General features: G+C 41.6%; 1 protein-coding gene across 1 annotated transcript in view; it reads right to left on the bottom strand.

Moving 5' to 3' along the window:
• Positions 1-22,511, bottom strand: part of ADGRV1 (adhesion G protein-coupled receptor V1) — a 444,841-nt gene that overhangs the window by 373,948 nt on the left and 48,382 nt on the right. Inside the window, exons 13-23 of the mRNA XM_065406543.1 lie at positions 21,553-21,679; positions 21,284-21,469; positions 17,622-17,802; positions 16,733-16,896; positions 15,672-15,795; positions 14,944-15,210; positions 13,406-13,532; positions 10,507-10,724; positions 8,407-9,150; positions 5,879-6,252; positions 3,457-3,633 (exon numbers count right to left, since the gene is read on the bottom strand). Coding sequence (XP_065262615.1) covers positions 3,457-3,633; positions 5,879-6,252; positions 8,407-9,150; positions 10,507-10,724; positions 13,406-13,532; positions 14,944-15,210; positions 15,672-15,795; positions 16,733-16,896; positions 17,622-17,802; positions 21,284-21,469; positions 21,553-21,679 — 2,689 coding nt within the window. The remainder of the gene's footprint in view (positions 1-3,456; positions 3,634-5,878; positions 6,253-8,406; positions 9,151-10,506; positions 10,725-13,405; positions 13,533-14,943; positions 15,211-15,671; positions 15,796-16,732; positions 16,897-17,621; positions 17,803-21,283; positions 21,470-21,552; positions 21,680-22,511) is intronic.

The following is a 22,511-nucleotide window of genomic DNA, read 5'->3' as shown; positions in this document are numbered from 1 at the left end:
AGTGCCATAATGTTTTCAGATATTACAGGCTTTGGGCCAAATTCTAGGCTTGATTACGTAAACTATTTGGTTAGGACCCGAACCAAAACTCCAATAATAACTGCACTGCACCTTTAAGCAGGGGAGAATTTGTCTGGCTGGCCGTATGAAGGGAACAGTGTTTTATGGCTGGGGCGGGGTGGGGACAGGAAAACTGCTGCAAAAGTAGGGTGACCAGATGTCCTGTTTTTAAAAGGACAGTCCCATATTTATGCCCTCCTTCAGGTGTCCCAACTTTTTCTTAAAAACGGGCAAATTGTCCCATGTTTTCTGTCTTCCCCCGCCAATCAGTACTGGTGGATCCTGCTGATGGCTGGATCCCTGCTCACCAGCCGCCCACCCACCAGGGTGAGTGTAGGATCCAGTGGCCGATGATGGGGGTGGGTTTGCAAGGCTAGTAGCGGGATGAATCTGCAGCGAGCAGGGACAGACGCTCCCCCTGCTGGTCCGTCAGTGCAGCCCCTACTGCATGTGGGCTCTCAGCCAGCAGGACCCTGCCCCCTGTCCCATTTGTGGCCGGCGCTGACTGCTCGCTGAGGTGGCTGGTGAGTGCAGGCAGGCACCAGGCAGCGGCTGATTATGTGTCGCCTCTGCTGCCCACCCATCACCCTTTACGTGCGTCCCCTCTCGCTGTCCTCTCCCTGCTTTGCCCCTTCACCTCCCCCAATCCCCGCTGCTCCTCCATATCCCCACCGGCGGGGCGTGTCCCACTCCCAGCGCTGTGCAGAGAACCAGTCCCTGGTTGGAGCGCTCAGTTCACCAACAGCCTGGCCAACAGACTCCTTCCTTCCCCCACTGCCTCTGGCTGGACCGGCACCCTGGGAAAGCCCAAAAGCCTCCGGCCCAGGGCGCTGGCCAGGAGGAGCAGAGCCCTGAATGTGCCAAAGCCCCGCACAGCGCTGGTACGGGGAAGCCTCTCTCAGCTAAGCTCTGGAGTTGGGGGGGAAACGATTTCCAGCCTTTTCACACCCCGAAGCTGCAGGCTCCATAGCAGCCCCAGGGCAGGGACGTAGTACCCTCTTCACCTGCCCCCCCCCAGACCTGGATCCAGCCCCCAGGAAGCAGGGGGCTGCTCCATTCCCTAGGCACCCTCCCTGCTGAGTCATCTCTTTGGCTGCTGAAGCCCTGCAGTCAGGTTCCCTGGGCCCTGGTGCACAGTGCATCCTTAGGGATTAACCTTTTCCTGCCCATGCTGTAGCCAAGGGACAGGAGGCGGCTGGATTATGTCTGTGGCCAGCAGCAGCCTGGAGGCATTAGCTACCTTTTGACACTGTGCAGGCAGGAAGGGACAAGCTTCTTCCAGCCACAAGGGGGGGAGGGGCGAAGAGAAGATATGAGCTCTGCAAAGACACAGGCCAGGTCATCCCTTCCCCACCTCATCCTCCCCTACAACTGGAAGCAGCTCCCATCCCTTTCCTCCCCCACAGTGCTGAAAGGCTGCTGCTGGCCACATGCTGGTGTGAACCCTGGTAGAAATATTGGGAAGGGAACATGTGACCCTGCATGCCCCTTCCCCCCCGCCCCCATGTGTTGCCTTAGGAAGACATGACGCCAGGTACCAAGAGAGGCGGGTCCATCCCGGGAACCTAGCCAGGCATGGAGGGCAGAGAGTGCCGGGTAGGGAGGGTTGGGTCGATCACCCACCCTGTGTGAGAGAGGTGTACAGTAGAGTGTGTGTGTGTCTGCTCCCCGTGGGGGGGTGAGGAAGCTAGGGGTCTGTGTGTCACCCCTCCCTGTGTGAAGCCTTAAAGATAAGAAGGTAAATAAAAAGAATCCAACTACGCAGTATTTCTTTTTAACAGAGGTTCAGTCACCTTGATGTTAATTTGAATGTTTGTACTGAATAGATCTGACTGATTGCCGTTGAACTCGCTTGAATACGAGTAATTTTACTAGGTGTCCCGTATTCAGCATAGTGAAATATGGTCACCCTATGCAAAAGGGGACAAGGGACCAGCCTGGAGATGCTGACTCATTCCCCTGGGAACTGGATTGGCGGAAGGGTTTAAAAGTGGCAGCCTTGGGCGTGAAGCCCCCTTTCACATAGAGCAGGCTGAGGCAGCACTCACCCGCTCTCCGCTTTAGGTGGTGAAATACAAGGTTTGGGCAGGAGCTGCTGTGGGCATTGCGCTAGCCTCCCCTTGTTTAGGGGCGCTGGGAAGGAATTTTTCTCTTACCACCAGACTGGGCTAGGTGGAGTTGGGGTTTTTACGCCTTCCCCACAGCAGGTTCAGGAAGGGCTCTGTTCATGCATGGCATGAAGGGCGGTAGGCTATATGTTGCAACTCATTATATATGTGTGGGGCGGATGTCCAGTGCAGGTACTCCATAGGAAGGTATACAGTGACCAGATAAATGGCTCAGAAAAGCACTTAAAAAGGACATGTTCATTAAAGGAATGGAATAGGGGGAGATTCCTATGATTGGTATGGCACACAGCCAACACCTCTTCCCCCCTATAGCCCATCTTAACCCTCCTACAAGGGGGGGTGGATGGTAAGGTCCCAGTAATGGATTGGCTGGGGGGACCTAAATAGAAAAAGATGGGGAGCTGGCAGAAGCCCCCTGGGTAATTATGGAATGAACATGGGGTTACCTGCACTGTACACTTCTATCTGCCTGCTAGTCCCAGACACCTAATAATAAAGTTGCGGCCTGATTAAAACCATATCAAATGTCTCCTGTCCTTTCGGTATAGCCGGACAAAAAAAGTCACTGAGACTCTCCATTGGCTTCAATGGGTATGGCTCAGTCCCTTACACAAACTTCAATGGAGCTGCATGGGTGAAGTTGACAGCAAAATTTCCAACAATGTTTATCGTTGTATTTACCAGCATTCAAGCAACGCAAGAAAAAAAATATAAACTTTCTAAACCATCCCCAAAGGCCATACCCTATCTTAGTCCTTTACCTGTTCTTCAAATGTATGTACGATTTCCCACAACACAATCCACAATTAAACTCACAGGAAAAGAACTGAGCAATAGGAGACACAAAACTCTTGATCTGAGAAATTGTGCAAAGATTTGACTGCTACTAATTTTTAAAAATAAATTGATCTTTGATTGCTTTTTATATAGAGATAAGTTTGAGTCAAAGTTCAGACTTGAATCCAAACTTCCTCCAAGTTCTACGGTGTTTAGAGCCAATATTTCAGTTCACGTCCACCTATACTTTAATTTTTGTAAACATATACATATTATACATATTTATAAATACGTATATAGAGATATACATACACATTCATACATCTATCATCGCTTTTAGTTATAAGGAGTGACAGATTCAATAAAGCTCCATAACAGTTGCCTGAAGGAAACATTTCCAAGTATGAAAATCAGTAAAGTACACTGGAAAGGTATTTTCCAGGAGGCTTGCACAGAACCAGAAGATTAACTTTAATAAGATCAGGTTTACCTCTGATCGCTGCCAAGGAAGGAATGTGATAGTTCCACTGGTATTTGCAAAATCAGCAACAGAGTAATTAATGCTGGTGGAATCGATCTGAGAGATAATGTAAAATATATACACATAGTCCAGGGCTCCCCGTGTACGCTCCACAACACACGATATAGTGGAACCTTCATCAGAAGTCTGTAAGCAATTAAGAAGATTGACAACAATGTACAAGTTTCAAGTGAATCAATACAATGCATCCGAAGAAGTGGGTTGTAGCCCACGAAAGCTTATGCTCTAATAAATTTGTTAGTCTCTAAGGTGCCACAAGTACTCCTGTTATTTTTGAGAATACAATAGAAGTGATCCTTTAAAAATTATCAGGTCTTCAGGAAAATTGTTCCCATGTTACTGCAATTCAAGTTCTTTCTCGAAATTTAGGGAAAAATTACTACTTTACATTCCTGAACAATAATTTTAGTTTCCTTTAACAATTCAATCTTTAAAATAGATAGGGCTTTCTCCATTCGCAACATTACTTCAACTAAACAGAGAGCATTTTTCTTACTTTCAGTTTTCAATCATCGTACAGAAAAAATTGTGAAAAAAATCAAGCGGTCTGTACACAGTATTCTTTGTATGAAGAAAATATGAAATATGTTGTGTATCTGCCATATAATGATTAGCTATTGCTTCACTGCTGAAATAGTTGTAAGATGAGTACTGGACAATTAACTTTTCCTATTAATTTTTAATTTTGCTTCATGCTTGGGTGATGATTGGTGGTATGAGACTGTATCAATGGCACTTGGACCTGAAGGAATCTATTATCACAGCATATGGCAGGCACTTAAAAAACAAACAGAGTCCAAATTCAAAACTGCTTTCATTCAAACCAAGGAGATTGAAGTCTTTATGATGTGTTTGGAGGACAAATAGGGATGATGTAACAAAAAAGGTCATAGAATATTCCAAACATAAAGCCATTATGATTTTAGTTTCCCATTTATTTGTGCTTTACAAACCACTGAAAACAAAGAGATTTTATTTAAAATAGTGAAAGCACTAATGCTTAAAATATTAGAACAAAGTGGATGTTCATAAGGATAGTTATATTTTTTAATGCACGGCAAAGCTTTTCTATTTAATTACTGGTTAACAATCCACATTTTCAACAGAATATGGGCTAAGTTCTTCCTTTCTTTGAGGATTTAACAATGTTGTACAGACCTAATATTTCAGTTGTTTGGTAAATTCTTTGAAGCTAGGCTTGGGAAAGAGCACTAAAGGCCTGATTCAATGGAACTACTGGGAATATGGTACTTTTCAAAGCAAGTAATGATATCACAATCTGGACCACCAATGTTTAGAAAATAGGATAATACATCTATGGTTTGATGTAGTTGGTTCATTGTCCTCAAATGGGAACAGGCATTTAGAAAACAATGAAGACCTTGTCAGTAAGCTGGGGGTAAACAGGATGTAAAGCAAATATTTACAAAAGGTTCAGGACAAGAGAGACAAATGAAAACCACATTTCCATCTGAAAATGTACTTACTATTGTGGCATGTAACTCCTAAACTACTCGAACTGAAAGATTGTAGGAAAAAACCCTATCATATCTGGTTTTTATTTTGTGAATTTGAAAGCACTTGGTCAATTACGGTTTTGTAGATGCTCAGTTGTACTTCCTGCCTCATGTCCTAGAAAGATAACATCACTCTCCTGAGCAATCCTTGGGGAGCTCATGCTCTTCTCCAGGCCCTGCTGGAGGATGTTTACTTGTAATAGGAGAAGGAACATAGATACATGCACAGAAAGGGAAGGGAAAGGAGGATAGGGCTAACATTACTGCCAACCCAGAGTGTTCAAAAATTTTGAGCCCCCCGGAAAAAAAGTCATAAGATTGGATTACAAATTATAAGATTTTTTTTTTTAAATAATACATTTTACTTCACTCCAGGAGCTGGGTTTTTAAGAAAAACACCTCATATCACTACAAGAGTTGGCAACACTGTCTGGCATACTGGATTCCACGTAGAGGAATAAGTAAAGGATTACAATACTCGTGATCCAAGAAAGAAGGAGGTAGAGGGGGGAAATTTACCACAAATTTAATCTCAGATATTAGACATGAGTGAAGATTGAGTTATTTTCAAAATTAGTCTGCTAAATAGGGGCTGATTTATTTTCTAAACAAAAATCTTTTATGGGTTTTTAAGAACACTTACTACAAAATTCACAGGTGTCAATTTCATTCTCCAGTATGAAAGAATATGGTGCTATATTAGATAACAAATGTGTTGTCCGCAAGATTTTAAACCCAAGTGATTTTGCTTCCCATCCACTGAAAGCAATAGAGTGAAATCTTGGCCCCACTGAAGTCACTTGACTTCATTGGGCCCAGAATTTCACCCATCGTCTTTTTGATAGTCATCTTACCTCAGGAATACATGCTCCTGTGAAGCCAAACAGCCCATTGGCGTTGTCACTTTTTTGTACTCTTAATCTTGCTATGGTGTTTTCTTCTGGAATTCGAGCTCCCCCATGCACAGAGACAAGCTTTAGTATGAATAACTCCTCTCCTTCCTCCTCCTCGTCATCTCTTGCAGACACAATGAATGACTTATTAGTTTCTCCCTGTCGGTACTCTAAATATCCAGAGATGGGGTGCACATCAGTCCTTGCTGGGGTGGTATGAAGTTCATAGATCTCTGTTCGTGTCAATTTACGCTCATAAAGCCTCACATCCTGCATCAATCCTGTATACCTGCTGCTTCCATTCATCCCTGCACCAACTCTTACTATTCCTGGACCTGGAAGAGAAATGAACATTTATACTACTTTGATACTTTTGCCCCGAAATAATAAAAGTGTGTAAATGAAAAGCTGTCATGGTGGTTTCTTTTGGGTTATTAGCTTTTATAATCTCAATAATGTAAGTGTCATACCCTGGCTGAGCTTCCACTCGTAAAACAACAAGCTTATGTTGAACAGTATGGATACCATCTTAATATATTTTCCCCAAAATACAAAATACATCTAAGGACCACAAAATGTTTAGAAGATGTGCCAAACCAGCTAAAAATAAGTAAGTTAAATCATGAGTTCTACTACTGTGAAACTAGAGAATAGATAATAATGTTGAATGCAAGAGGAGAAGACAGACAGAGCTGGATCAAACCCTTGAGGAACCACAGAATGGTACAAAGTCCGACATTACAAGCAACTGTACAGATCATCCCAAATATCTGAGAGCTCCTCCAAAGGCTTGGCTCACATTAGCGATTCAATCATTTGTAATTCAAATGACTGATCTACATCAACTGAAGTGCAAATGTTGAGCATCTCTATGATAGCCACCAAGAATCAGTGTAAGGTTTGTCCTTGCATTTACACTAGGGCTGCCTTAAACCAACTGAGATGCAATGGCTCTCATATGACAACTATCAAAGATTATATTAGTGTGGCAGGGGAAAGTGAGTATAATATCCCCATGAACTGCCCTCCCTTTAAGGTGACCATATTTTCCAAAGGGAAACCAGACACCGCATGGGGCTAGCGCAAGCCCTCCCCATCCCCCCGTGTGGGGCTGGTCCGAGCCATTCACCCTAACCCGCCCCATGCACCAGCCAGTCACCCAAGCCACCCCCTACCACTGCATGGGGCTGGCATCGCTCCCCCAAGGCCCACTCCTTGCACGGGGCTGGCGTTGAAACCCTGTGTGCCCAAGCCCTGTGTAAGCCCTATCCCTCCACACATGGAGTTGGCATCGCTGCTCACACCCTCACACACACGTTCCTCTGCACCCCACTTTTTTGACAAATGTGGGCATTTGTCCCATTTCTTCTTGCCAACTTGATCAGTTGGCAAGAGCAAATGGGACAAATGCCCACTTCTGCCAAAAAAGTTGAGACAGTCAGGCCGGGGCTTAAAAAAGGGACTGTCCCGGCCAAAACGGGATGTATGGTCATCCTACCTCCCAGTCACGCACCTGGCTACTACTCACCAGCCAGTGAACCATCTGTGGCTAACTAACAGATAGTCTCTCTCTAACAAGTCACAGTCAGCGATGCAGAGATGGATCGCCAGCTGGAGCTGCAGAGGAGAAGCAGAGCTATGTTTCTCACAGCTACTCAGGAATCACCTCTCCCCCTTCTTTTGCCATGTCCAGGCCTCTCCACTACAGACAGGGAGAAAGAAGACAACAGCCCCTTCTACTATGATAGTGGCATCATAAAAATCTTCCTATCATAAGACTTCATCATTTTTCCCCTTTTCTAAAGAAGAAAAATCATTTATTTTCTAGTTGTTTGTAGTAGTGGTGTCATTCATGCTGTTTTAAAGATGCATTTCTATTGCAGTTCTTTTCATTTTCTCAGCTGTTTATTTCTGAATTTGACTCTCTCTGAACCCCTTTCCAGCACCTTCTGTGCATCTTAAGCATTTCACAAAGGCTAAATATATCAGACACATCCAGAAAACATAATCCTTCTGTGTGCCTGACACATAGCTGGAACACCCTAACACCTCACAATATGATATGCACATGCATATGTGTTCTTGTGAGTGTTTTCAGGAGTAGAGCCTATATTTCTCAGCAGAATTTTAAAAATATTATGCATACACATGTTCAAGTAAATCTAAATCCTGAAAAAAACAAACATTCTATTAAATCCATAAGGTGTTTCAGGCAAGTTAATAGACATGATAAAATTCTATTTTCAAAATGTTGCAGTTTCAGCTGCATAACTTTATTTGACTTTAATGAAAGTTGTACTACTATAACTCCATGAAATCTATTTTCTGAAAATCTATCAAGAAGTTTTCTTCTAGTTAAAAAAGAAAACTTTCACATATAGTAGCTTTATTTCAATATTATGAATATACTTTTCAATGGGACTGGACTTGCTGCTTAGTGCAGAATTTTACTTTTATAGAAAAAGAAAAAATGAAGATTGTTTTCTCACCATTAGCAATTGCTGCACCTTTGAGGCTCTTCATTCCTCCAGGCACTGGATTTCCATCAATGTAAAACTCAATTGTGCCATCCTCCAAAGTAATCAGAAGATGAAGCCAAGTATTTTCTTTCATATATTTCATGATAGTTGTCTTGGCCACATATGTAATATTGGACACCAGTGTTGTGTAATGAAGCATGACAGAAACATGGGATTCATTTGTTTGGATTTTCACACCATAATACACGGTCCCATTGTAATTGTCCTTTGCTACTATAAACCCATCACTATTGGGGTTAGGAATCACCCAAGCTGAAAATGTAAAGTTGGAAAGCATGTTATCCCAACTGAAGTGGAAGTCAGGGTCAACAGTCCCAAATGCATCCTCTTTTCCACTGAAGTACAAAGCATCTGTTCCACTGTGATGACGCCTCCTGTGAGGTTGAGACCGTACAGAACTTGAGAATGATCCAAGCAATAAGAAATCTATCATTGGTGGTAGTCCTGCTGGGAACACACTGGATAATATTTCCCAGCCTACCCGGACATCTCCAAAGGTACCCTGTTGCCTCCAAATTGTAAAGTTTGTAATGTAGGAGATATCATCTTCAGAGAGAACATCTTCCACTATCTCCCGGTCCTGGCTCTCTGGGTCTATGACAAAGACTCCAAAAGGGTCATCATTGAATGGGATCATCACAATTACAGCAAGATTGGTTTCAGCTAACTGGCCACCAGGGCCTGGAGACCCACCTGTGTGATGAAAATTAAAACAAAAGTTAATAGGATTCCTTAAGAACCCACCTCAGATACCACTGTCTGAAATAAGATCAATTCATGCAACCAAAAAATGCTTTTAATAATAAAATGCTCTTTTAAAGGAACTAAAATTGTGTGATAAAGGAAGTGTTCAAAATTTTCTACCATGAATCAAATGTCACTTCAACATTATTAATTAAAAACTTGCATGAATGATTTCTGTTTAAAAGTGTGTTGTGATGCATGTGTTATCCATTGTTAGGTATAAAGTATGCAGAGAGTGTGACTTTCTGCTGAGACTGGATTCACCCCATTTCTGTTGAATTAGCCATAGAGATGGCCTACGTTTGTGTCATCTGGTAGAGATACCGGGCCAAATTTGTTTTCATTAATATTGAAGTTACTACACATACATACTACTGTAAATGAGGACAGAATTTGTGCTGTGAATAGCCTTTGGATTGCAAAGAGCTATTCACAGCAAGTCCAGTCAATAGTTGGATCCATAGATCTATAGTGAAAGGTCTATGGATTTCTCACGCTAATAATTTGCTGAGCTGCATGAAATACTGAGTCATTAGGAGCTGATTGGGGTAGGGTCAGAGTTATTTTCATTTCTTTCTGGGCATGAAAGTCCCTAGCAAGTAAAGGAGACTTTGGCCATGGTCCTGGAATCTATAAAAAAGCAGATGGGTCTCATGGTAATTAAAGTAGCCACACTCACCGACATTTGTACTTCTCTGCAGGACAAGACACATTATGGCAGGATTATGTAGCCACAGCACTGTACTAGCACCAATAGCATTCAGCTGCCCAAAGGGTCATCACTTCCCTCTCCATTGAGGGACTGTGCTTTAAACACATAGGCCAACATTTTTAGGAGCGATTAGCGGTTTGGGGAGAATCCATTTCGGGATGCTCAGCCCCAGAAACTTTAGAGAGGCTTCATTTTCAGAAAACGCTGAGCACCCTCCCTTTGAAAATCGGACCCCTCTAAATTAGGTACCCAATATACTGATGCACCCCAAATCACTAGTCACTTTGGAAAATCTTGGCCATAATGTAGCCCCATCCAAATGAGAAACCCCTAAATGGCCGCCAGACTGTTTCAAATTTACCATAAGAACAATAATTCAGGAATAGAATATCTGTACAGTACTCATGCATCTGTGTTGGATCAAGCTGTGACTAAAATAAAAAAAGATGTAAAAATAAAACTTCCTGCTGGAAAGTTATAGGATAGAAATAGAAAATTCAAATGACAGAAACAGAGCTACTTCTGTGAAACTTTCTATAATTAAGGTATACAATTCTCCTGGTTTTAGAAGGTGTGGGGTGGGGGAACAGTACCTGAGGCATTCACCAGCTTTAAGGTATAAAATTCATTGAATTCAGGAATTTTATCAGGAATGGCATGAAGAGTTACTGGCTTTGATCCTTCGCCATCCATGAACCACACAGTCCCATAGATTTCATAAAACTCTTGTCCTGGCTCCAAAGCAGAATCGTTCTCAAAGAGTTGCCAGGTCAAAGAAACATTGCCAAAGTGTCCTCTCTGTCTCAGAATCCTATGCAATGAATTAGACACAGTGAACTTTCTGGCAAATGTGTATCAACAGTCAGCGAGAGCAAAAAAAATCTGGGTACAAGCCAGTACTATACAAATACAATTTACAGTTCTTTAAATAATCCACAGCCATTTTAAGTACGAGGAATACCTTTCCGTACCCCGTTGAAGATCTGCACGTTCATGACTCAATTCCGCTCTCAGCTTCACGACTCTACATTACATACCTTCCAAAAAAATCTAGTATGGCCTATAAGAGTGCCTGCAGTGCAGTACATTTAAGCTGCATGGAAACATGCACTTGCATATCTAAGCATAGAAAGGAGCTCTGTATCTCATAAATCTGACAGTTCCAAGCCTATAAGAAGCAACCAAATTCACTGTTCTCACCCATTCTGTGTAACTGGTTTTTGAGGTCTAGTTTCTCACCAACATCTGAGTTAGTTTTAATTTGATGAGACCCACATGTGCATACACCACAAATCTCAGCTGAAGATATATAAACACCATGATAGTCAGTACAGACTGAACCCAGGATCCACAGCTCCAAAACACAGGCCTCTACCACCTGAGCTAATGCAGAATGCTGTAGGTTACACAGTCACTGGGGCACGATACTGGATGGAGTTGTGCCACATGGAGTAGGCCACTGTATTATATTTAATCTTTTTAAAAGACTTTTTCATGCTGCCTTCTATGTTTGGATCAGAGTTCTATTACATGTGTACCAAGTGACCTCCAAAAATCAAATCCCTCCTTACAACCCAAGCCCAACCTTGTCTGATGGGCTACAATTTTATCTACTCCCACCCTTCTGCCTCTTTCATCAATTTTATTTAGATTATGACTTCTTCAAGATAGTGACCTGTGTAAACTGTGTTTTTCATGCATCAGATGCAGAATGCGGGGGGGTTCTATTTAAAAAGAATATACATGTGGCAATGGAAAGTAACTGGATGACTGTAATTTTATTCATCAAAATATTATTCCCCACATTCAGTCACCCCATGCTAATTCTGCCCTGTTAAACTGGTGTTATCACCACTGAAATCAAGAGTTACTCCAGGTTTACACTGGTGCACCTGAAAACAGAATTTGGCTCTTTTACATATTTACCTGGTGACAACATATTTTACTAAACAGCACTGCACAACACCACAAATGAAAGAAAGCAAAGCAGCTTCTCATAGTGCCTTCATCAACTAAGTGCACCAGTAATATAATTAACACATTGACAATGTGCTAGCTAAACAGAGCCTCATCAAAAACTGGTGTGCTCTGCTTCCCCCCCACCCTCACTCTTAATTTAAATCAACTTTCCTCACACATGGCCAAATCCAGCCCACTCATTCTGCAAATAGGATTACAAAGAGGAGATAATCCCCCAGCATAAAAAGATTCCAAACACCAGGCTGCTTAATATCCAAGTGTTGCCCTTTCCTGGGATGCTATATTTATTAGGCCTTTAACAAGGCAATACATCACAAGGACCTTTCCACTGAGGGTCCCAGCCACGTGCTTCTGTCAAAAAATGGATCAAGTCTAAGAAAACAAAAAGTAGTATGAAAAAAATCTCCTTTCCATATACTTAGGCTGGAGCCCTTAGTATAACCTCTTTGATTGATCTCTATGACCTGCCAGTTTTATTCTTGGGGGACATCAGCAGCTTATATACCTCATACTGAGCTAATCAGCAGGATAACTAGGGCTACCTGCCAAGCAAACCCAACTTCTTAAGCAAACCCCTGCTGCTTCTGGATACATACATCCCTTGTGTGGGTGCAAGAGTAATGGGTTTTATTGTCAGCTCAGGAGAGGATGCTTTCAGCCTAAAGGGTGTCCTATCTGAAGGGCCATGTCATCCTGTAAGAGGCAGGTAAAACAAAACAAACAATGGGGGGTAACTTTTCAAAGCAAGATGCAGGGAATCAGCTAGGTAACTCCCCATGACATCAGCATCAGTTGCACAATGAAATACTGTTGGGTTAGGGCAGTGCTTCTCAAACTGGGGTTGCCGCTTGTGTAGGGAAAGCCCCTGGCGGGCCGGGCCGGTTTGTTTACCTGCCCCGTCTGCAGGTCCGGCCAATCACGGCTCCCACTGGCCGCAGTTCGCCGCTGCAGGCCAATGGGAGCTGCTGGAAGCGGTGGCCAGTATGTCCCTCGGCCCGCAACGCTTCCAGCAGCCCCCATTGGCCCAGAGCAGCAAACCGCAGCCAGTGGGAGCCGCGATCAGATGGACCTGCGGATGGGGCAGGTAAACAAACCGGCCCAGCCCACCAGGGGCTTTCCCTACACAAGCGGCGACCCCAGTTTAAGAAACACTGGGTTAGGGGGAAGGGTTGTTGGGTCATGTCTGCTTGATCATTCAGCTATTTCATATCTTCAGTACATGAAAAATATATCATCAGTCAACCATATCATGATTACTGACATACACACTTCATCTATCAAATGTCGGAGTGGTTTCTGCATGCATTTTTGTTATATAAACATACTTTATAACATAATATTTGTTCCCCTAAATATTCTTCTAATTTATTTTTATTCAGATTTTGTTTAATTCAAAAGTCCCCTTTATGTAACTATTGTACATGCAAACTTGGTACGTCGCTTAGACTGAAATACTTTCAGTGAAGCATCACGAAGTATTTCTTGGAAGGTATTCTTTTAAATACTACTTACAAAAAAACATTAGTCTTGCCTTCTTCCACCGACTTGTCAACAGGTTCCAAAGAGAAAATGCCATTCGGGTCATCATTCGCTTCAATGACAACGGTAGCCATCCCAGCCCTGTAGACTACAGTGTCACCTAAAAGCCAAGGATTTATATGGTTTCATATAAAAAGCGAAAAGCTAATGTAATGTGATTATCAATGGAGTTGTTTTCTCATCCAACTATTTTCATGCAAACAGACAAAAAATTAAAGGTTCAAATCTTTACCCATATAAGCAATATTTGAGATATTTTAGTGTAATAGGAAATACAGAGGTAATAAATTACAATGGGCTTTATCCTGCACAGTGCAAGTGTAAAGTGTTGTGTGTACAAGTGCAAGATAAAAGTAATGAGCCAGGTAGGGGAGCCTGGCCCTGAACTAGGGAGAACACTACTACTTGACTGCCATGTTATTCCTGGCTAATAGCAGGGCTAATGCCAAAAAGAGGAGTGTGAGGCTGTGTCTCATTTGCATGCCAAGAATCCCACTCATTCTCACCCATCCCCAGGCATGTACATATTCTGTCCATTTCCCCCCTTTTTTTCCACCCTGTACTCTTAAGAGTGACCAAACAATTAAGAGACTTCAGATTAACTTCTACTATGCTTAGTTCTTAACTTTATTCACACCTTCTATAGAGTCCACCCACACTTCCACTGGAGTGGAAGTCTTATTGTGCCTTTCAGGATCAAGGCCAATATGTGTAATATTTCATAGAAACAAAACACAGTATTTTTCCATCAGGAATAAACACAGAAACATCGTATTTACTTATAAATTCCATGTTCTGTCAAGCTTTTTTAACCCCTTGCCTCCAGAATCACTTACAGTACTTCAGAAGTTGTGGCATATTTTTCTTTGTTTGGTTTTGTGAGTATGTGAATGAAGATTCCCACAACATCATCTTCTTTTTAGAACAGATGGTGCAAGGGGAATTTTTTTAAACATATAAGCATTTTTATCTGAAATGAGGGCACAAGGAATATCAATGAAAAGAATAATCAATTTCAAACCATTTTATCTTGCCAAGAATTCCAGGGTTTTTTTTAAGTCTTATTATTATTTCTTATGCCTGGCACCATTGCAGCTCATGATTTCAGAAAAATCCTCATTTATATAAATTTCTACAATAAAGAAAATTTTTAACACAATGTTTTGGTGGCCAATTCAATGGCATTTCTGATTTTCCAAATGTTAACTTTAAAGGGTTAAAAAACCCATTGAGAATTACAGCATAAGGGTTTCTGCAGAAATGACATCAACAATATTAGCTGGTTTGTGAGCCTTCAATCAAGCAATTCAATACAAGAGAGAATATAGGCATAAATCCAATATACACTGTTCATGTTCACTTTACAGATCTGTTGACAGTCATTTTCCTATTGTGAAACTCAGCAATGAGAATGTACTATTTTATCAATTCTTTACAAGATATGGGATTTCAGCAAAAACAAAATGAGAGAGGCAACAACTACTGTATTTAGAGCAAGTAAGTATTTTCACCTGTAGAATTAAAGAGGATGATGTAAAAAGTTTCATCTGTTTCAGGGGTATCATCTTCACTAATAAATACTGATATTTTGTGTTCTCTTTCCCCAACATCAAACACAAGAGCTTCACTCCTTCCACTGGAAATGAAATCTCCGTCTTCAACTGTGGCTCCTCCGTCAACTGTGGCATATAAGACGGTAATGGCTACATCAGCAGATCCATTCCTTAGGACTGTAAAGTGAGCAAAATCTCCTTCTTGAACCTTCACAACAACAGGATCTGAAATAGATAAATTACAAATTCAGCAGCATCCTTCAAACCATCAGCTTCCTATGCTAGACATCACTGTTTAATCCTACAAAGTTAAACTGCAGAACGATTCCTCAAAAGGAAAATCTGGAAAAGTTTGAGGAAACATTTTCAGCATGAGAGGATATTGACCTGGCCACCTACCCCACCTCAGCAAAATGGAATAGTGAGACACATGAAGAAAAGCCTCTGGCTAAATCAAAAAGAAAGAGACCAAAAAAAAGCATCCTGGGGAAGAAAGCTAGCAAAAACTGTATCAAAATATAAAGCACTTGGGTGAAATCCTGGCTCCATTCAAATCAATGGGAGTTTTGACATTGGCTTCAATGGGACCAGGATTTCACCTTTAACATTTATCTTGTATCAATAATAAGAACACTAACATCAGTAAATGTATTTGTAACTGCACTTTCAAAGGAATGGGATCTAACCTGAAAAGTATATGGGGTCATCGTTCCTTGTGATTTGTAAAACTGCACTGCTTGTGTTTCCAACTCTGGCTCCCCCAGTGGTATTGACAAGGCTGATGGTGAACACTTCCATTTCTTCAGGTAGCTAAAGGAAGAGGTAATATGAAGTAAATCTGTTTCATGCAAACAAGAAGAAATTAAAATGAGATAATCAAAAGCAGAGGAAGCTCTAAGGGCCAGTCCTGATTCACTCATCCTTAGATATGTGTATTATCCATATGCTTGTACGGAAAGGGACCAGAGATCACCACAGGTCTGCAGCTTTGGAGCCCGAAATCAGGAAAGCACTCAAACCTATGTTTAAATCTCAATGCAGTTAATGGGACTTAAATCCATACTTAAGTACTTTGCTGAACTAGGGTCTTAATGCCTCACTCTAACTATTATTTGAAAAGAGTAGGTCTGGGGTAGATTTCTAGTTTCCTCCCTGGTGAATACTGATACAGAGAAGTAATTTAGCTTCTCTGAAATATCCTCCTTTTTCTCCTTAATTGTTCCCTTTATTTCCTTTGTAGTCCAGCAGACCCAAAAATTCTCTTTCAGTTTCCTGCTTCCAATACTCTTAAAAGAATTTCATGTTGCTTTGTGTCTCTTTGGCTATGTGCTACTTACTATTCAAATTCCCTCTTAACCCTCCTGATTTCTATCTTATATATTCTACTATACATAGATTCAAGGACTGGAAGGGACCTCGAGAGATCAACATCTATAATTTTTTTCTTTCATTGGCTTCCCTAGGGCTGGACATCTGTTTTTTAAGGACCCAAACAGCCTCTTGTAACTTTCAATTTCACTATACTGGTATTTTTTGTTTAAGGGTATGTTCATCTTCTGTGACTCTGTTATGGTCTAGCTCCATGCTGTTTGAGGATTTTGATTTCCTCTTCTATGAAGCTGTTCTTTTAAATAGCTTCTTTTAAAACAAAAATTACTGCTTTGTAAGGTTTAAAGTCATAGCACATGTCTCTCAATGTTCTCACACTAAAGTAAAGTAACAAACTATATTTGTCTAAAATATTTACCTCATCTGGCAATGAGTAAATGGTGATCGTTTTTGAAAACTCCTGGTTTCCAAAGAAAACTGTCCCTTGCACTGGGTAGATGTCCTTGGTAGAGACTGGTTCAACAACCCAAGACACACTGACATTTCCATAGTTTCCTTGGTTTCTTACAGTTCTGTAAGCAGCTGTGAAATGCAAACATCCAATATGATAAGTGTGCATCCACAAAACAATAAAAATTAAAGAGAGGCAGATTGACAAAGCCAATTCAATTAAAAAGAAGAGGAGGGGAACTAATCATTCTGGGATTCCATTTTGGTAGAACCATTGAAAACACAACTACATAAAAGACATAAAAAATGTCACATGGATATAAGAAATAGGTACATGGAGGCATTTCCAATTTGGGTATAATTGGAAACTGCTGAAGAGCCAGGCAGCCAAATGATATGCCACTCCTGGTGAAATAAAACCTTATCTGCAAAATAGTGGCCATATTCTGCAAAATGCTGAGCACCCTCAATTCTTGTGACATCATTGGAACTTGATGCCAATCAGACCCTTGCAGGAAGTACTTCTTAGCAACTTGAAGAACTGAGCCCTAAACGGAGAGATATAAATCTTCTCAACCTGTTTCCAGGATCTGCACAGCTAGACCTCCACACTTTAAGCAGATGCAGAAAACAAAAGAATAAAAGATCAAGATCACAAGTCTCACAGTGAAAAGATCAAAAGAAAGCAAAAAAAAATCCATGTTTAGTATAGGCAGATAGATGTAACAGAAGCCTCCTTCAGCACACCAATAAGTGATCTCTTTGACTGGGAAAGCAATCGCTGTTCCTATAACCTCATGGTTTTAAGGGTGTTGGTATGAGTTAAACTATAATAGCTTGAACAAAACAGGAATTACCAGCATAGACTGCTTCTCCTTTACTTTCATTTATTGTTACAGCTAGTTCATCAGGGAGGAACTGAATTACTCCATGTGGATCATCATTCTTCAGAATGGTTATATTGACCCTTGTGGCAGTTCCCAACTTGCTTGGCAGTTCACTGTGGCTACTGAGTACCACAGAATAGAATTCATCCAGCTAGAATAGGAAAACTAAGTCAAAAAAATCATATAGACTCATAACATTCACAGCATGAAAAGAATGGACCACAGTCCACCATTACCAACCTGGCAAGAAAAGTTACAGCTTTAAAAAGCAAATCAATGAGCATGTGTTTCCTGTGCTAACTTCTGCATAATGAGCAGCACCCCATTTCCATCCCTGAAAGTAGGGAATGTCATCAGCTTATATGATGTAATAAGGTCACTTAGCGCATCACACGTACTACATCACAGTGGTCAAAGGTATGAAATGATTATGTGGCAATATTCCATCAGCTATTCATTTATGGAAATATGAGTAAATAACATGGATCTAAAGAACCTACTTCTAGGGCAAGTACATAATTAAGATCTGCATTCATTACTAGGCATAAAAGAACAAAATACCACATTTGTAAAAATGATCAAACATTCATGCATTTGTGTCCACAGAATTGTACTCAAGGATCATCCAGGTACTAATCACCTGACAAATATTTGCCTTGTTGCCACCAAACTAGTTAGCAAGGCAGCTGGTTTCAATTTTATCCCCCAGCAAGCTAACAACAGGAGAGTTGAAAATGAGGGGAAGCTGTTGCCCAACAACCTTTGATGATCCCAGAAAGAGGGGAAAGCCACCTGCTCCTGACCCAATGCACTGGAGAATGAGGTGTTGCAGGCCATCTGGATACCTCCCCAGGTGACATTTTAGGTAAAGAAAGTCCTATAGTCTTTTGGAGAAAGGGAGTTGCCACTGTAAACCCAGTTTCTGTGGGGAGGAGGTGATATTTGGATTCAGGGACCCAGATGTCATCTCAATAAATCATCTGGAAAAAGGGGTAAACAATGAGGTGGCAAAATTTGCAGATGATACAAAACTACTCAGGATAGTTAAGTCCCAGGCAGACTGCGAAGAACTACAAAAGGATCTCTCAAACCTGGGTGACTGGGGTCTAAATTGGCTGTTACCACTCAAGAAAGAGATCTTGGAGTCATTGTGGATAATTCTCTGAAAACATCCATTCAATGTGCGTGGCAGTCAAAAAAGAGAACAGAATGTTGGGAAACATTAAGAAAGGGATAGATAATAAAACAGAAAATATCATACTGCCTCTATATAAATCCATGGTATGCCCACATCTTGAATACTGTGTGCAGATGCGGTCACCCTATCTCAAAAAAATTGATTGGAATTGGAAAAGGTTCAGAAAAGGGCACAAAAATGATTAGGGGTACAGAACGGCTGCCGTATGAGGAGAGATTAATAAGACTGGAACTTTTCAAATTGGAAAAGAGACGACTAAGGGGGGATATGATTGAGGTCTATAAAATCATGACTGGTGTGGAGAAAGTAAATAAGGAGGTGTTATTTACTCCTCCTCATAACACAAGAACTAGAGGTCACCAAATGAAATTAATAGGCAGCAGATTTAAAACAAACAAAAGAAGTATTTCTTCACACAACGCACAGTCAACCTCTGGAATTCTTTGCCAGGAGATGTTGTGAAGGCCAAGACTATAACAGGGTTCAAAAAAGAACTAGATGAATTCATGGAGGATAGGTCCATCAATGGCTATTAGCCAAGATGGGCAGGGATGGAGTCCCTAGCCTCTGTTTGCCAGAAGCTGGGAATGGGTGACAGGGAATGGATCACTTGATGATTACCTGTTCTGTTCATTCCCTCTGGGGCACCTGCCATTGGCCACTGTCGGAAGACAAGATACTGGGCTAGATGAACCTTTGGTCTCACCCAGTATGGCCGTTCTTATGTTCAATATTAGGACCAAAACCTGATCATCATTCAAACCCAAATATCAGCCTAATTTGCCAATTCCCTACTCAGCACTTTAGGTTAGAAAAAAAAAGTTGCTCTTCTTTCAAATGGGTCGGGGAGAAAGAGGAAAGCATAAGGGTAACATTTCAAATCATCATCACCATCATGTAACATGTACATGGCATCTTTCATCCAAAGCTCTACAAATACTATATGCTCAGCATCACTGAGATGCAGCTACTTCTGGTGTGAAAGGCGTAGTCAGGTGGACAACAGAACTTCAGCATGCTGTATAATAATGGAGGAAGAGGAAACTTTGATCGAAGACATCAGGACAAACCCTACCCTTTCAACCAGTGTCACAGAAACTTTAATACCCATGCACAGTGCACAGGACCCCAATTAGTACAATCTCATGCAAAACAAATTCAGGTATATGTGTGTAACATGAAGGTGGGGGGAGTAGCTCCCTTTGATGGACACCCAGACAGCCAGTTAGCTGTAAAATCCCTCTTGGTCTGTTCTCTGCTTGCAGGAAGCGGATGAGAGACTCAAGGGAGCTTGGATGGTGGCACGGAGTGACCCACCACCGCTCAGCTCTTCTAATAGGTCCAGGTTTGTTATAGAAGGAGGACTCTTATACAAGGAGACCCTTTCTGGTAGGCACAAGAAGGACTGGCATCCTCAGAGACAGTTGGTAGTTCCAACTAAGTATAGGGAAAAGCACTTGAGTTTAGCCCATGATCACCCTAGTGGCCATGCTGGAGTGAACAGGACCAAGGACCATTTGGGGAAGTCATTCCACTGGGAGGGAATGGGCAAAGACATTTCAACCTATGTCCGGTCTTGTGAGGTGTGCCAGAGGGTGGGAAAGCCCCAAGACCAGGTCAAGGCCCCTCTCCAGCCACTCCCCATCATTGAGGTTCCATTTCAGCGTGTAGCTGTGGATATTTTGGGTCCTTTCCTTAAGAAGATACCCAGAGGAAAGCTGTACATACTGACTTTTGCCACCCAATGGCCAGAAGTAGTAGCTCTAAGCAACACCAGGGCTAAAAGCGTGAGCAAAGCATTGGCAGACATTTTTGCCGGGGTAGGTTGGCCCTCCGATATCCTTACAGATTCGGGAACTAACTTCCTGGCAGGGACCATGAAACATCTTTGGGAAGCTCATAGGGTAAACCACTTGGTTGCCACCCCTTACCGCCATCAAACAAATGGCCTAGTGGAAGAGTTTAATGGGACTTTGGGGGCCATGATACGTAAATTTGTGAATGAGCACTCCAATGATTGGGACCTAGTGTTGCAGCAGTTGCTCTTTGCCTACAGAGCTGTACCGCATCCCCATTTGGGATTTTCACCTTTTGAACTCGTTTATGGCCACGAAGTTAAGGGGCCATTACAGTTGGTAAAGCAAGCAGAGAACAGACCAAGAGGGATTTTACAGCTAACTGGCTGGCTGGGTGTCCATCAAAGGGAGCCACTCCTTCCTCCCTTCATGTATCACAATATGTGATAGTTTTATAGCTCAGTCAGTCTCTCTCTATTTCTGTGTCCCTTGATAAGGAAAAGAAAGACTGAAAAGAACCAACAGAAACCCATCGAAAATGTCACTAAAATCTACAAGCGAAAGCATCTGTGTCATAAAAAAATTGTTAAAACCACAGAATTTGTGAACACAATTTAAGTGTACAAAAATACTTTTACCTCTGGAACCCCATCCATCCTTGTTAGCAGAGTAATTACAATCTTCCTTTCACCAGGCTTAAATTCCAGAATTCCTGTGTTTCCATAGAACTCATTGCTGTCTCTAGGCTCTACAATGTAGCGCAGAAACTGTTTGATAAGTGTCCCCTTGGAGCGGACAATTTGTAGTTCAACAGACTCCCCTTCCTTTAAAAAGAGAATGGAAGATCAAGCAGTTTCCCAGTACTCAAATATACTCTTAAGGTCAGGTGTCTACCATGAAAACTTACTTTTATAGTGTAGGGTCCTCTGGAAGAGGAAGAAAATTCAAATACTCCCCCAGGATCATCATTTTCCATAATGATCAGTTCACAACTCGTAAACCCAGATTTAAGGATCTCATTTTCCACACTGACCCTGAGAAAGGAAGATAAAGAGCTATTTTGAAGTGGCAGTATTGTTTGGAAAACAAATGCAGTACAAATATATGCAAAGTATATAAACGTATCAGAGCCATGGTAAACTCTGATGGGTTTGTTTTGCATGTCCCAACCATGAAAGAGTATCAATAATTAACTGCAATGGTGACATTGATTAAACAAAGAAATCACAACAATTATATGAGAATGTTTTCATGTATTTGTTTTTGGTTTTTGGTTTTGTTTTGGTTTGGTTTTTATATTTGGGTTTTTTTGTTTGTTTGTTTTGGGTTTTTTTGCTTCTAAAATATCTTCACTTTTTGTTGAGTGTATTGTGGCTGGTTGGTCTGAATTTAACAAGGTCACATGTGCCCAGAACACTCAGAGAAAGAAATGAAAATACATTTGTACAGATAAATACTTAAAGATCAGATTTAGTGCTATGTTGTACTTTATTCCATGTGTAATAAATATCCCCACATCACCAAGATAGTCATACTTAATTTAGTAGTCACACATTTGGGACCCTACCCTGCTCTCATTAAAGTTAATACAAGTTTTGCCATTGACTTCAATGGGAGTAGGACTGGACTCTTGATATTATGAACCTGATTCTCCCCTATGGCTTACCACTGGTTGGTGCAGGATGTGTGGGGTGGTATCAGGGAGATAGCTAGGGTGACCAGATGTCCCGATTTTAGAGGGACAGTCCCGATTTTTGGGTCTTTTTCTTATATAGGCTCCTATTAACCCCCACCCCGTCCCGATTTTTCACATTTGCTGTCTGGTCAACCTAGAGATAGCCCTGGACCCAGTAGGAGTTTGTGCTT

Source organism: Emys orbicularis, chromosome 6 (assembly GCF_028017835.1).
Source record: "Emys orbicularis isolate rEmyOrb1 chromosome 6, rEmyOrb1.hap1, whole genome shotgun sequence".
In the NCBI taxonomy this organism is placed as follows: Eukaryota; Metazoa; Chordata; order Testudines; family Emydidae; genus Emys; species Emys orbicularis.
The sequence above is the reverse complement of the archived record's forward strand: the minus strand, read 5'-3'. Positions and strand labels throughout refer to the sequence as shown.